The 16,829-nt window shown below is 34.2% G+C and overlaps 1 protein-coding gene across 3 annotated transcripts; it reads right to left on the bottom strand.

Annotated features, from left to right (window-relative positions):
• Nucleotides 1-59: 59 nt before the first annotated feature.
• On the bottom strand, nt 60-11,293 carry rassf6 (Ras association domain family member 6). Of its 3 annotated transcripts, XM_058788468.1 has the most exons (11): nt 11,085-11,293; nt 10,136-10,213; nt 9,372-9,450; nt 9,017-9,171; nt 6,879-6,970; nt 6,525-6,718; nt 3,759-3,860; nt 3,573-3,624; nt 730-848; nt 545-642; nt 60-406 (listed from the first exon to the last, which is right to left on the bottom strand). In XM_058788468.1, the coding sequence occupies exons 2-11, from the start codon at nt 10,192-10,194 to the stop codon at nt 331-333; spliced, it is 1,026 nt and encodes a 341-aa protein (XP_058644451.1). In that variant the 5' UTR covers nt 10,195-10,213; nt 11,085-11,293; the 3' UTR covers nt 60-330. The 3 variants fall into 3 exon arrangements, with proteins under 3 accessions (XP_058644451.1, XP_058644449.1, XP_058644450.1); XM_058788466.1 differs by lacking the exon at nt 11,085-11,293 and having other exon boundaries at nt 10,136-10,394; XM_058788467.1 differs by lacking the exon at nt 11,085-11,293 and having other exon boundaries at nt 9,017-9,168; nt 10,136-10,394.
• Nucleotides 11,294-16,829: the final 5,536 nt, after the last annotated feature.

Below are 16,829 nucleotides of genomic sequence, written 5' to 3'. Positions count from 1 at the left end.
GTGTGTGTGTGTGTATGTATAGGAATAGATCAACAGTTAATTCACAAATTAACTGCAAATCAAATATCAGCATTTTATTTGGTTCCTCACATGATAAATATTGTAATTACATTTGTGTGAAAACTATTTTACATTATATACATTATAACCACAAACTTAACCGTAAAGCTATGCACGAAAAGTCACATATGCACTTTTGAACATCTCACACTCCTGATTCCTGGCTTGTAGTCCGGAAGGCTCACTTTTCACTTTATTTTCCATTTCTCTTTTTACTCTGTGGTTGACGTCACAACAGTTGGAAACAGTTTCCTGTTGCCAAGACTTCATTCAGACAGTTGTCTCTGTTTTAAACGGTATCTTTTTTTTCAAGCACTGCAACAAGACACTCTGTTCCTTTTGATATCTATATATGAAAAACAATAATCAAAAAAAAAATATATATATACATGAAAGCCTTCTATGTTAATATGATAAAACAAATGCAGTAATTACCAAAAAAAAAAAAACATGTTTCGTTTTTCATAAAGTACTCTAGACTTACTTTGCAATTATTCTTTGTACTTCTTGGTTCTCTTGCTCCTCCAGCTTCTGCAGAATTACCTTCAAAATGGGCATCTCTAAATTGAGGTACTGAGCTACCTATTAAAATCAGTGGAAATGAGACATGAATTTAGTTTTATTTCAGTAGGAAACACATTTCTGTAATGTCTGAAGAACTAGACTTACATCAAGGCTAATTTCCTGTTCGTCTGTATCCATGAGGAATATTTTCATGATGCTGTTTGATGGTCCCTGTAGAAGACGTTCCCACAGTGGCAGGTCTGAACTGCTCAACCTTCGCTTTTCTATGAACGATGGGTATAATTATCAGAAATCTGGAAACTTCTGGAAACGTCAGCAAAGTTTAAGCTCTAGGATGGAGAATCTTGGAACAAAAGTTACTAAATGATGGAATAATGTAAAAAAAAAAAAAAAAGGTCTTATGCTTGAAAATGAAACTATCCTTACAATCAGAACTGAATTAAGCTTTAACCCTCTGGTGCTCCTTATTTGGGAGTCACACTTGGTCTTCACGGTCAAAAGTGACCGGACACCTAAAATTTACCCCGCCCCAAGTAAAATCAATGTTTTGTATTTTGAGAGAATTTCATGGTACTAATTAATATTTATGCAATAATTAGTGTTTTTTTCAAATATTAAATAATAATAATTACTTTTCAGTCATGGCAGTATTTCATGTTAAAATAGAGACAATGCCTTTAAAATCCAATTTTTTAAAGACAGATTAGTGCCATCTGGTGGGAGTAAAATAAGGAAAAACACCTGCAATTCCATGGTTTAGCCTATAGATTCCCATATACATAGCTCTATATAAACGACCTATAAATTATCTAATTGTTTTTAGACATAAATACTTATTTTTATTAAGTTGTGGGTTTGGATATATATTTAAAATTTTCAAAGACAACTTTTTGTAAAAGTTTAGATTTATTTTATTTTATTTTTGGTTTGAAATGTTGATTTAAAGCGTCAGTTTTTGAATTATTATAACTACAGTCAAACCTGAACACAGAGAAAGCATTTTGTTACACAAAACATTGAAATTCTATAACAATGTAACAAAAATGAACTGGGCTGCGTTTCCCAAAAGCATCGTAAGCCTAAGAAGATCGTACGACTGATCTTAATATTACCGTCCATTTCCCAAAAGCATCATAACTTAAGTAGCACTTGAAAATCATCGTAGATCTACGAGTACTCTGGAGTAATCGTAAGGCCCTACGTGCATCATAAGAAGACAGAATTAGGAGGTCACCTGCAGGACAATCGGCAGATTACACTTTTAACTTTATTCAAATGCAATGTGATTATAATTAAAGCTTTTGATTGTACTTTATTGTACAGTTTATAATCATTTTTTATATATATATATATAAAATGAAATTAAGCTAAATAATTAAAAAGGGCAGATAACCAAAAAAAAAAACAACGCATCTAAATTAAATGACAGAACAACAACAACAACAAAAAAAATAATAAAAGAAGTAATGTAGGAAATGCTTCAAAGACTGGGAAAAATAGGGATAAACTCATAAAAATCTGTCAATGGCTTGCTGACATGCACGGAAACCAAATAATGTCTCTACAGATATTATATAGCCTACAATAATATATATTATTATTATTATTATATATATATAGTATATTAATATTGTACTTATATTATATTATATTATATTATATTATCCGAGCTGTCTGGAAAGCAGCATTAGGTTAACATTTCAATTAACGAGTGTGTACTACAATTACGAGCCATTCTATAAATTGACATTTCAGCACTTGACCAACAGATAGTGACTCCTCAGTAGCACTTAAAGCACGGCTACGTGCGATTGTGTTAAGTGCATTTTTGGGAAACGCACGTGAAACAATAACGAGCATTCGTAAAATGACTCGTAGAAAACGCTCTTAAGCGCTAAGATCAATTGTTATCGGGAAATCTGGCCCAGGAGTGTTTTATCAGAGCATAATCCTTCTGGGTCTGATTTGATTTCAACCTCTTATTTCAGTTTTCTGACTCGTTTTGGCTATATGTGTATAGCCATACCAATTCATTTGAGTGTGTATAATTGTGTATGTGTGTGTGTGTGTGTGTGTGTGTGTGTGCGTGTGCGCGCGTTTTTGTGACAAATGAGGACATAAATTTGTATAATGACATGGGTATGACACAAGTATTACAAGGAGAAGGTGACTTTTCAGGACATTACCCCATGTCCCCACTTTTCAAAACGCTTATAAATCACGCAGAACGGAGTGTATTGAAAATCTGAAATAGCACAAAGTTTCCTGTAAGGGGTAGGTTTAGGTGTAGGGCAATAGCACATACAGTTTGTACAGTAGAAAAACCATTACGCTTATGTAGAGTCCCCACAAGGATAGCAAACCAGACTGTGTGTGTGTGTGTGTGTGTGTGTGTGTGAGAGAGAGAATGGATGTCTCTGTTTTGCACTCTTGATGTTTTAGAGTGTAACCCCTTCCTTGCTGTCCACTTTTTTACTGCATTGTAGTTGAATTATTGCTTTTATTTTACATATTTGCTGTGCTACAGTTACACCAGTTCATAGGTGTGTGTCTGTATAAGTGTGTGTGTACGTGTGTGAATGGATGTGTTGGTTTTGCACTCTTGATGTTTTAGAGTTTCACTCCATCATTGCTGTGTACTTTTTCTGCATTGTGGCAGATTTGTAGATTGTACACACAACAATTTGCAGATTTTTTGTGTTTTTGTCACTTTCCCATTCATTTGTGGTCTGTCATTTATGACCGAAGACCACAAGTGTGACTATTTTTTTACGACCACTTAGCCTGCTCGAATCAAGCCCTCCAAATGCCATAAAAGTCACCAAGTTTCGTACCATTTCGATGCTGTGATTTAAAAAAAAAATTCAAAACAGAAATGTTTTTGGTCAAAAGTGACCAAAGAACACCAGCTATTTTTTCCACGTTCTGGAATTAATTGAGGGTGAAATGCATAAAATACATAAAACTCAATCAGCAATTCTACATACCTCCACTTTGATGAATGCAGTACAGGGCAAATTCATTTGGAGTGTTTTCTATCTGCATTAAAAAAGTCAACAGTGATTTTTTTTTTTTTTCCTATCAAAATTGAGGGTGGAAATAATCAGCGAAGAAAACAGACACATAAAATCCTTAAGGGGCTTATATATTGAATTGTAAGTAATAACACCTACTTTAAACTTTTGAAGCAGCTGTGTAATGACCTCTTGTGTTGTCATCTTGCTGTTAATGTTCACATTTGTGGTGGCGCCAAATGACGGTGTGAAAACAGATGTCTGCAAAAACAAAATGACTCAGTAAACTAATACAATACCTTCAGTCCCCATTCACATAGCTGTATTCATTGCATGGAAAAAATGACCAACAAAGGGTTCAGAATTTCCCCTTTTGTATTCTAGGAAAGTTTGAACATGAGGGAATTAATGATGATTGATGGGTGAACTTTAAAGAGCTTGTTCTGCCTTACATAACCCTAAAAATCACAGTTCTAATATATGCAAAGGGCCAAATTACTAACAGCTTGCGCCAGAGCAAACCGTCTTTTAGTGGTTGTAGGCTATTATCATGATTTACTAAAGACGCCTTTCAGCCACAACATTTATGAGAGGAGAGTATTCAAACGAATCATTTGAATACGATCGTGATTTACTAATGTTTGTTCTCGGCAAATTACACCATTATTTAACGCAAAAAAAAAGTCTTAAACTATTTTACACCTGTGTCACCCGTGCCTGATGAGCATCTCCTGATGAGGGTCTGCTTATTTGCGACTACGCTAATTTGCGCTGCGCTTGGTATATTGCATTGGTCGATATGTAAATGAGATGTTGCGTCTGTGTTCTTTAATTTGTGTGTTTTCAGTAAATCACCCGCAGAAATTTCCACGCCCATCGGCGCTGTTATGCCAGGTCTGCGAAACAAAACCAGCCCAATTACTATATAAAACTAACCCAAAACTAGCCCAATTGCGGTTTTTTTTTTTTTTTTTTTTTTTTTTGCGGGCTAAAAACAACCCGCGGCAACAGTATAAAGGTAGCCCAATTGCAGAGTAAAACCACGGATTTGGCAACCCTGCGTTTAATTTTCACTAAAGGTCAGATACGCTAGTAGCGTAGTAGTTTGCTGATGCCAAGAACGAAAAGATGAAGAACTGTGATTTACCAGTGGATACAACGAGGAATCAGTACCTCTATCATGGCAGAAGATACATAAAAGCTTTGAAGCCAGAAGGCAAAAAGAAAATCTGAGTGCAAGCATCGGGCTGACATGCACAAGGTGGATAAAGATTTCATGACGGAGAAAAAATCCTGAACAATGAAGTTGTTTCGTTGTTGTTGGCCAGGTAATTAATTATTGTATAAACCACTCTATAAAACTTATTAGTATTAGATTTACATAAAAGTTTCATAAAAAAACAAAAAAACATTCATGGTGAATCATGTCCATTTCCTGAAGGAAGAAGAAGAAAAAAACAGAAACCTCACAGAATTTGTAATGGTTTTACTGGTTATAATGGAACTTGTATTGATTTGAATGGAAACTGTAATGGTCCCTGTGGGTCTCTGCTGGTAATCTGTCACTTTTTATTCACTCAAAAAAATGATTTTACGATACTGTTCACTTTATTTAAACAATTAATTTTAATTTAACACCATTGTATTAGATTTATCTTTCAAACACAGTTGCATTGTGGTAAACTGACTTGAAACACCTATGCTTTGGTTCAACTAAATGTTTTCAGTTTGAAAGAACATGTCAGTTAAGTAGGTCAAAATAGCATTTGGTGCTTTTTCAGTTTACTTAAATCAAGTTAACCTAACACAATTATTTTCTACCACATTACTTAATCCATTTGAGTTACGATACATATATGATTTTAGTTGTGTTAAAGTATCATTATATACTCTAGGAACAGGATTTCCACTTCCCATCATGCTTTGCACAGGGCTGGATAAGGAGAGTAAATGTTCAAATAAAATGTTATTTTATGCATCTTTTCTATAGATGATACAATGGGGATAAATATTAATGTTAATTGCTCTTTTATGTTTGTATTTAAGAGAGTTTCTGTTATGTTAGTGTTTTGGGGGGTTACCATTGTGGGGAAGTGTAGAGTATGTGCTTGGGTTGAGGACCTGCTAACAAAAATGAATGTTGTTTTAATAAAAGTTTTAAAAAAAACTAGTTTGGGCATGCCATGGATGTAACAACCATCTTCTATCAGCTATATTTAGTGTGTTTAGTATGTGTCATAAATGGCAGCTACATCAAAAATTATTTTACCTTGAAATAAATCAATTCATTTATGGACAGTGGTTCCACATAATGGAAACATGTTATCTTTACTCAAATACTTTAGTTAGGATGAACTTACTTGATTGGAGTTATTTGGACATGGTTGTTTAAGTTGACTCAGTTCAGTTTAGTTCATCATACATCATGTATTTGAGTAGAGATAACATGTTTCTGTTATGTGGAACCAATGTCCATAATTGAATTAAGTTAGCTTAAAGTATCTTTTTTTTGAGTGTTGGTGGCTTGTTAAAACCACTACAAATCCTAATGGAATATGTCCCACAACACACTACAAGAAACCATTTTTAATGGTTAATAGTTGCTGGTTTGTAATGTTTGTAATTGTATTTGTAGTGTAAACCATCAGTGATGGTTTCTTTAGTTTTTGGGGGTTTTTTTTACAGCAGGGATGGCAGTGCACCGTCCAACACCATTGTGATTTCAGTACTTTAAAGTACAAATTCATAAATAAAGTTCTATGTTTACAGATTCATTTATTTATTGTTTTTCAGAAGTTATTACCTATATCTCCTACTTGTATTTCACTTTGTCTCTCCCAGCCTCTAATACTAATAACAGTATTATTGACAATTTACATCTGGGTTTAAGCTTGGCATGTGGGTCATGGTAGTTGAACTACAGACCTTGTAGTTGTAGAAGTGTCCGTTGATGGAGAAGCGATGGTTTCTGTTCCTCTGACTTTCTACCATCTTCCTACTCTTCACCCTCATTTTCACCAGCGAGGCATCACTCATGGTACGGATCAGATTTGAACTTTCTTCACTGGTCGGCACAGCTCGGGAAGGTCTTAACGTTTTGCTCTCATATTCAATGTAGTCTTAAAGAGAGATGTAGAAAAGTGTTAATTAAAGGTGCTAGGTCATTTCTTTAATGCGGTGATCAGACTATATAATTTCTAGTAACCAAGGAATACTGCTTTTAAATGTATTTCCTTAAATCTGATAACATATGTTGCCATAGTACTAATTCCACAGTACCTTTAGGAGGAATTTCAGGTTTTGTGGATCCAGCTTCTTCCAGTTCATCAATATGATGAAGATCATCAAATTCTCCCCATCGTGTCATTCCCCTAGTGGAACATTTGATCAAATCAAAGACAGACAGAAACTTTTACAAATATTGGTCATTTTGTCCAGAATGTTTTTGTGTTCACTGACTTCCTGTTATAATCTTGATTCACACTTTTTATTCAGCCTTAGATGTTCAAACCTTATCAGCTAATCAGTGCTGCGTCACCTCTGCTCTTCACATACAGATGATGCTGCAGCCCTATAGACTCTCATTCATTTGAACTCAATTCACGTTACAATTATTGTTTAATCAATTATTGTCTAAAAGCAGACAACTCATAGAAAGCAATAACTTTTACAAGAGTTTGTTATCATCATGTAATTCTCATTAACGTCACATTATGCACTGTCAACAGCCTCGTACTATCGGTCACCACAGAAAATAATGACCAGCAGTTTTTTTGGGGGAAAAAAAAGTAAAAAATACTGTTTTGAATCTAAAGCCACAAGGCTAATAATACAGTGAAGAGACTGTCATACTTGCACCAAATAAAACAATGACCAGCTCTCAAAAATAAAGGTTCTGTCACACTTAAAGGTCTTGTGTTGTGTTTTTCTGTCTGATGTGCTCCCCATGACCTAGTATTTGGTTCTGTTCCTGTCCCCATTTAGTTATTTCGTTCCACCTGTGTTTGATTAATTACCTCGTTTAGTTTCTGTTACTTATGCCCTGTGTTTTCCATTGTCCAGTGTCTGGTATTTAACGTCTACGTTGTGCTTCTTGTGTGTTCCTGCCTGCCTTGGATTATCATCATTAAAGACTTTAGTTTGAGTTTATTCCACGTCTCCTTGTTCTTCGTTTCGCCACAGTGGGCAACCGTGACAGGTTCTTTGCCAGCATTTATGGTTCCATAAAGAGCCTTTCATATCCAAGAAACAGTTCCATTGCATAAAATGGTTCTTTGTAGCAAAAAACAAAATCTTTGAGTAACCATAAAAGTTCTTATATGGCATTGCGGCAAAAACCTCTTTTTGGTTCTTCTTGGTACTTGTATTTTTTGGAGTGAAGGAAAACCAGATTTCTCTTAAAAATAGTTATAATAAACATGATCCAGTCTTGAAAGAATGAAGCTGTAATCCATAAACTGTGTGCTTTGCGATTAGATTGTGTAATCACCTCTTTCAATGTAGACAGTATTTATTATCAAGAAGGTGCAAAATCATTTTTGCCTTAAAAGGCCACTGTCTCAGAACATAAGCTGTTTTACTTATATATGACATAGAACACTATTTTCTTTTAAATTCTGGGCTCATCAGTTTATCAGTAGAAAGTATTTTTTTACCAAAACGTGTATCTTCCAAAACCACACTCTCAGTAACTACATTCATCAACATTACGTTTTCTTAAGTTTTCTGTGCGATGTAGATGTACATTCAGCCACGCTAGATGCTATCATATGAAATGTTTTAGGATGCCTGTGCAAAGATTTGCATTCAATGAAAATGAAGATATGAGATTTGAAGCCTTCAGTGCAGTTAACTGTGAGGTCAAATGAGTAAAATTTAAGCAGATATTTTAAAGCTTATTGTCATTCTCTTATAAAAAATAAACCAAAAAATACTGATGACTCATCATCAGCACTTGATCAGGTTGTCCAATCAAATGCTTTCTAGAATGCCCCTCCCTCTACATCCACCTACTTCTGACTGGCAAATAGTACATTTATAATGCAAATTAAAGGGAAATTAAACCTAAGGCTACTAAAAAATGAAATGGGAGTCCTTCAATGTGTCCCACTTCAACTTTATTTTAATAGGAAGTGCATCAACGCAGGATGAGTTGGTTTCATGGGTTCTTTAAACCCTTGGAATGTCTTTCCTCATGTATGGCAAGTGCATTACTGTAAACACATTTTGTGTGAGTGTTTTGTTTTTACAAACTGAGAAACAAGTTGAATGACTTTCATACCATAGATGCTGTCATTAAGAGCTTAAGTTTTATTTATCGCATAATAGTTCTCTCTATATAGGCCAAAACAACTTTTCCATTTACTGGAATATACATGCAACAGCAGTAAAATCAACAGTAAAAAAAGAATACTAACCTTTTGTTTCCAAGTGGACTGATGGGATCTGGTGACTTGACTGAAGACTCATTTGAAAAAATCTGTTTCTCATCTTGTATTTGTAACCGAATGGGTTTCTTCACTCCCCAGGAAATTACAAGATTGCCTTCAAATGTCACCTTTCCTGCTTTCTGCTGGAGCAGACATGACAGTGTTCAGTGTTTGACGACAGAGGGCAGCAAAATGCTATTTTTATCAAATTATAATCATGGGCTCAAAGTCCGCACATAGGGTTGCAAACACTGCTGCACACACTCTTGTCAAATACTCAAACTTGTATTAATTTAGCACCATGTAACAAATGCATAAACACCCATAAATAATGCTGTTTTACCTCCTGAACAGTGAGCAGCAGGTGTGGTATGTCTTTAAGAAAGCAGTTGTAGGTGTTCAGTAAAGAGAAAAATTCAGCCCTTTGACAAAAAAACAAAAAACAAACAAAAAATAACAAAACATAATAATTCAGTAGGAAAGAGACAGACATATCAGAACATTAAATATATAATATTTTCTTTATTCATATGTTGTTCACTTCAAAGCTAAGAATTTCATGTTGCAGTGAACCTACTTTTCTGTGTAAATGACTATGACAACAACAACAGCAATAATAATAATAATAATGACTTGAATAATAATGCCAATAAGATCCAAAAAGTCAATAGTGGAATGCTTATATTATTATTATTATTAGTAGTAGTAGTAGTATCATCATTGTTATTGTTATTATTATTATTATTATTATTATTAAATAATGTTACATGTGTTATATTTCATTGCAGTTTATCAGCATACCATGTTGATTTAATTTTTATGATTAATTATTAATTTTATTATTATTATTATTATTATTATTAATAATAATAAACTATATTTTTAGAACTCCTAAGATTCCTTTCCAGGTTTAAAATAGATTTTGAATCTCAGATGTATTTTTTATTTATTTATTTTTATTTTTTTTATACTTTACATTTATAACAGTATTTATAACAGTCTGCCACGTAATATATATCATATATATTCATTTGACTGCAAGAAGTATAATTAGTAATAATTAATTATATATAAATATAACACATTAAAATATATATTAATACTGACCTGGAGCAAGATTTTCCAGCACCAATCTGAACAACAGACGTTGTCTGGCCAGCATTCATTTCAACAAACCAACCCAATCTACAAAGAAAACCAGTTTTTAATGCACAAACTTCAAAAACCATGAAGACGTCTAAGTCAAGACTGCTGTATCGCTCAGGATATTTATTCAGATGAGTTCCAACTCTGTCCAAACACGTTTTTGTCTGCATTAATAGTCTCTGGTATTTGAGCGAAGGCAGATGAAATGGTCCACGCTAATGTGTTTTTTTTTAGCAAACAGACTCTTGCAAAATGCTGTGCTTTTCCCTTTAAACTCTAAAGCCTGGGGCCACTGAAAAAAAAAAAAAAAAACCTGCCGGTCTTGTGTGTTTAGGTTTGTTTGAGTTGTACTTTCACTTTACTCCCTCACTCAGATCTGAAACATTCAGTGAATTTGTTCATTAGAGGGAGTGGTGGTTATTCAAGTCAGAGCACGCTTTCTAAAAACCACAGAAACAAATCCTGCTCTGCGGCAAACACAGCTTTGAAAGGATTTTGACTCACAAAGGATGTGCATCTGTATGTAAATAAGCCTGTCAGCAGAGCTATGCTGGGTTAATGGGCTAATGCAGTCAAACAAACAACTCTAGAATCAAATCACGATAAAATTTAAAACAATTCATTTCAATGAATTTCATAACTTATTTTAGATTAAGATTTGAAGTCTGTTGCTTACATTCATAACAAGTTCATATTTTAATGTCTTACTTCCTTAGTTACCAGTAGTTACCAGTAATTTCATAATACATGCACCTGGTAATTTCAAAACTCACATAGTACACATAAGTCACTTTAGCATGGGGGAACTGATAGAAGCAAGCATGTGTAAGCATACTTACATCAACAAACTCTTTAAACATAATACTGTAGCAGCACATAAACACTCTCTCTCACAGCGCAGTTCACTCACCTGCTGTCTGCTTAGATCCAATGTCAGAGGACTTTACCAGGAAGGGGTCACATATCTGTTCCCGAGCTGCGGCTACAGCAGTGTGGGGTCAGATAAGAGAAGCCCGGGACCGAATGAGGAGCTTGAGTGCTTGTCAGGTGTTTTTCTGGTGATTATGGCAATGTCGTGCTGTAACTCGATCCACTCACCTCTTCTAAGTGCATTGTGGGAATGCCTAGCAGTGCAGTGAATGTATGAACACACCCGCAGGTATGAATCGCTCAGTTTGAATGTGTCAGCGGAACAGGAAGGACGTTTTGCATTATGAGTGACGCATGTGTCTTGATAACAGTGGTTTAAGTTATGATTTATTTGACTGTTCATCTGGAAGTCTTTTGCACAATGATTCATTTATCTTTCAGAATTACTCACAAAGCGACATATCTGCTAGGGTTATCATAACTGTAAAATTTATGCAAGTATATATTAAAATGTAATTCAAAGCTGAATTTTCAGCATCATTATTCCAGTTTTCAGTGTCACATGATCATTCAAAAATCATTCTAATATACTGATTTACTGCTCAAGAAACATTTCTGATTATTATCAATGTTGAAAACCATTGTGTTGTATGTATATATATATATATATATATATATATATATATATATATATATATATATATATATATATATATATATATATATATATATTAGTGCTGGGCAACGATTAATAGCGATTTAATAGTGCATCCAAAATAAAAACTTTTGTTTACATAATATATGTGTGTGTAGTATATATATTTATTACGATATTTAAAGACACACATACAGCATATATTTTGAAAATATTTACATGTATTTACATGTATATATTTATATTTATATAATTTATATTATATACACATTTAATATATAAACAACATATTTTTCTTAAATATACTGTATACATGCATGTGTGTGTATTTATATATACATAAAAATATACACAGTACACATACATATATTATGTACACATAAACTTTTATTTTGGATGTGATTAATCACGATTAATCATAGCCCAGCACTAATATATATATATATATATATTGACAAATTGACAAATATACAGTGGGTACGGGAAGTATTCAGACCCCCTTCTATTTTTCACTCTTTGTTATTTTGCAGCTATTTGCTAAAATCATTTAAGTTCATTTTTTTCCTCATTAATGTACACACAGCACCCCATATTGACAGAAAAACACAGAATTGTTGACATTTTTGCAGATTTATTAAAAAAGAAAAACTGAAATATCACACGGTCCTAAGTATTCAGACCCTTTGCTGTGACACTCATATATTTAACTCAGGTGTTGTCCATTTCTTCTGATCATCCTTGAGATGGTTCTACACCTTCATTTGAGTCCAGCTGTGTTTGATTATACTGATTGGACTTGATTAGGAAAGCCACACACCTGTCTATATAAGACCTTACAGCTCACAGTGCATGTCAGAGCAAATGAGAATCATGAGGTCAAAGGAACTGCCTGAAGAGCTCAGAGACAGAATTGTGGCAAGGCACAGATCTGGCCAAGGTTACAAAAAAATTTCTGCTGCACTAAGAGCACAGTGGCCTCCGTAATCCTTAAATGGAAGACGTTTGGGACGACCAGAACCCTTCCTAGAGCTGGCCGTCCGGCCAAACTGAGCTATCGGGGGAGAAGAGCCTTGGTGAGAGAGGTAAAGAAGAACCCAAAGATCACTGTGGCTGAGCTCCAGAGATGCAGTCGGGAGATGGGAGAAAGTTGTAGAAAGTCAACCATCACTGCAGCCCTCCACCAGTCGGGGCTTTATGGCAGAGTGGCCCGACGGAAGCCTCTCCTCAGTGCAAGACACATGAAAGCCCGCATGGAGTTTGCTAAAAAACACCTGAATAAGATTCTCTGGTCTGATGAGACCAAGATAGAACTTTTTGGCCTTAATTCTAAGCGGTATGTGTGGAGAAAACCAGGTACTGCTCATCACCTGTCCTATACAGTCCCAACAGTGAAGCACGGTGCTGGCAGCATCATGCTGTGGGGGTGTTTTTCAGCTGCAGGGACAGGACGACTGGTTGCAATCGAGGGAAAGATGAATGCGGCCAAGTACAGGGATATCCTGGACGAAAACCTTCTCCAGAGTGCTCAGGTCCTCAGACTGGGCCGAAGGTTTACCTTCCAACAAGACAATGACCCTAAGCACACAGCTAAAATAACAAAGGAGTGGCTTTACAACAACTTTGTGACTGTTCTTGAATGGCCCAGCCAGAGCCATGACTTAAACCCAATTGAGCATCTCTGGAGAGACCTAAAAATGGCTGTCCACCAACGTTTACCATCCAACCTGACAGAACTGGAGAGGATCTGCAAGGAGGAATGGCAGAGGATCCCCAAATCCAGGTGTGAAAAACTTGTTGCATCTTTCCCAAAAAGACTCATGGCTGTATTAGATTAAAAGGGTGCTTCTACTAAATACTGAGCAAAGGGTCTGAATGTGGACCATGTGATATTTCAGTTTTTCTTTTTTAATAAATCTGCAAAAATGTCAACAATTCTGTGTTTTTCTGTCAATATGGGGTGCTGTGTGTACATTAATGATGAAAAAAAAATGAACTTAATGATTTTAGCAAATGGCTGCAATATAACAAAGAGTGAAAAATTTAAGGGGGTCTGAATACTTTCCGTACCCACTGTGTATATATATATATATATATATATATGGGTAGCTGACAAATAGCCAGTAAAAATTTTTTTTTGTTTTTTTAAAATACCATTTTTGAAGAAGAAATGCATATATTTACATAGTGTAAAGTTTGATCTTTGAGAACATATAAAGGGTCACTAACTTCGGCAATTCTTTCATTGTTTTTTTTAAACATTTTTCTGAACTGTACCATAAATTTTCCTATGGTGTGACATAGCAAAAATTAAGAAAAATTGCTTCTTAATAATATATAAATATCATGAGAGAGATTTATCTTTATTGTTAGACACTTATTTTCATATAGTGTTATTTATTTAATATGAAATTATAATTTCCCCATGACAATTTCAAGACAAACTTTGACAACAAGATAAACTTTGCTGTCATCTGTTCAAAACTGCTGAAAATTATGCCATTTTAAGTACTAAACTGTTTTTTTAATTTTTTTTTTTAAAGAAATATTGAGATAAAAAAAAAATCTGTGGTTCTTTTATGTGTGTCACACCATAGGACATTATGTCACACTAAAGGACATACATGGTAGTTATTAAAGTATTTCTATTTAACTTTGAACTTGTCAAAGGAGAATGAAAGTTTAATTTTGATATAAACAATATCAACATGTTTTTTAAACAAAACATAATTTCCATCAACAAAATTCAGTCTCTTTCAGTCAGAATGTTAATGTGACTCTTCTAGCCCCCCAAAATAGTTTATACATAATATAGTTTAATTAATGTAATTATTACATTTAAGAACACTGAAAATGATCAAAAAAAGAATAAAAAGGAGTTAAATAAATCTTATTTAATTATTTAAAATGCTTTTTAAAGAGACCTTGTCCTGTGGTGTGACAGTACAGGCGTCACACCGGAGGACATTTTTTGTCACACCATAGGACAGTTTCAGCCTTTTTCTGGCAATTAATGACCTTGCTATTCCAAGCTAACCTGTCATTAGCAGTTTGCAAGACACATCTGCATCATTTTCCATGATTATGTAATTTAACATACATTTTTTAATTAAAAAATATAAATTAGGGCTGTCACACCAAAGGACAACAAAACGTAACACTTTTGTAGTGGTTCCAAAAAAGTTAAATATTTGAACAATTCTGAGACAAAAACTGACCATGTGCACGTGTCATGGGCTTCACATGGGGCTTCAGTAACACGACCATGATTGGGGTCCTACAATTAATTACAGTTTTTTCTGGAATTGCCGATTTAAAATCAGGATATGGTGTCACACCATAGGACATGGTTTTCAGAGACAAAATGTATTAAGTTCCTACACCTTCAGAAATATATGGATGAAAAAAATGATTGCCATTTACTAAAATAGACACTTGTACAATAATGCCAGGCGTATTTATTAACATTCTCATGCTTTTCTTTTTAATTTATAAAAGTTGTAATTTACTGAACCATGCTGGACAGTCACACCATAGGACAATTTTGACATTTGGCTCAAAAATTAAAAAAATCGACTAACACTGCAGCTTTTTTTAACAACAGTTCCATGTAGGATGAAGAAATGTTTAACAATTTAAAGCATTTTAAATAACGACAATATTAGTTATATTCATTTTTATCCTGTCGGACAGTGAAAATGCCATGTCATGTCATCAACCCATATATATATATATATATATATATATATATATATATATATATATATAATTTATTTTATTTTTGCATTTTTTGAATGGTAGTGTATACATGCAGCACTGAAGTTTCAAGTTTTTTTTTTTTTTTCCCCACACAAACTGCATTCAGTTTTTGTAACCTAAAAAGTAAATGTCCAATAAAAATAAAGAAAAAAGAATAAAATTAAATATTAAATAAAATTAATTTCAATGACATAAAAAAGATATGCGGGTATGCAGATAGTATTAAATAATTATTTAAATGTAGAATAAAACTACTTAAATATGGCCATAAGTGTATTACATATGTGCTATTTTTTTTTAATACTTATCTTGCATAAAACAATCCAATGACATCTTGCATTTCAGACTAACTTCCATGCAAGCTTTTCTTTAGATTTTATAGGAAATCTTGTCCTTAAATGATCATTTATCCATTTATAAAAGTTGCAGTGTAACCACAAGTGTGTGTTTGTACCTAAATTGTGTTAAATCATATATAATACAATAAATATAATACAAAGAAACTCTCCCAAAAGCTGCAATATTCAGAAAGAATGACAAAACACAAGTGCACTTTGACCCTTAACCTTTGTCCAGCATGTTAAAGACCCAGCCACGGCTCTACACTATTTCAACATATTGCACAAGAGGTTTCCAATATACGTGTTTTGAAATCTCTCTTCTCCTCCACATACGGACAAGGTTTTTGCTTGAGGAATGCATGCAAATGAATTAGAAAGTTGCTGCATTACACTATATTGAAACTACAAAAATTTGCTTCACACACATGCAGCTGCTGAAATGTACAAACTCAAATCAGTTGTGCAACTCAGAGTGGGTTCATGTTAGTCCATGCTGCAGACCGGGATGCCTTTTGAAATCTCAGGGCTTGCTAAACAGGAACGTGCCATTACTGGAATGCCTGCCTCATGGTGTTGAGGCTCTTCTCTAACTGTACAACAGATGGCAGTATAACATAAGTTTCAGGAAGACCCATGAAATGAAGACTCTGAGTTGGAGTGTTTGTGTTTCATTTATTCAGTGACTTACAGCATGATAGAGAGATGGACTTAATAATTTTGGATTTCTGATCAGTATGTTTGCGATGTGGTACTGAAACACAGTGTGCTACAGTCATGTAGTATTGCAGACTGCTTATTGGCCGATCACTGGCTGTAATATCTCAATGTCTGCCAAAACTCTGGGTGACACTGTTAGGGTTACGAACAGAACATCTGAGGAATCTCAGCTGTCTTCAGCCTCCCTAACTTTGCCCTTGCAATAAACTTCATTTCGTGAACCTCAACAGTACAGCACTATTCAAAAGTTTGGGGTCAGTGAGACATTTTTTTTTTCTTTGAAAGAAAGAAAGAAAAAAAGTCTTTGGAGTGTTAC

This window comes from Onychostoma macrolepis, chromosome 10 (assembly GCF_012432095.1).
Source record: "Onychostoma macrolepis isolate SWU-2019 chromosome 10, ASM1243209v1, whole genome shotgun sequence".
Classification (NCBI taxonomy): domain Eukaryota; kingdom Metazoa; phylum Chordata; class Actinopteri; order Cypriniformes; family Cyprinidae; genus Onychostoma; species Onychostoma macrolepis.
The sequence above is the reverse complement of the archived record's forward strand: the minus strand, read 5'-3'. Positions and strand labels throughout refer to the sequence as shown.

Bases quoted from the DNA above. Each gene is read 5' to 3' on its own strand.
- rassf6 (XM_058788466.1), bottom strand. From the start codon at position 10,344: ATGCAGACAAAAACGTGTTTGGACAGAGTTGGAACTCATCTGAATAAA. The intron at 6,971-9,016 runs GTTAGTATTCTT...ATGTTCCACTAG, and splicing joins AGTCCACTTGGAAACAAAAG to GGGAATGACACGATGGGGAG. The intron at 849-3,572 runs GTATGTAGAATT...CATCGTTCATAG, and splicing joins CTGCATTCATCAAAGTGGAG to AAAAGCGAAGGTTGAGCAGT.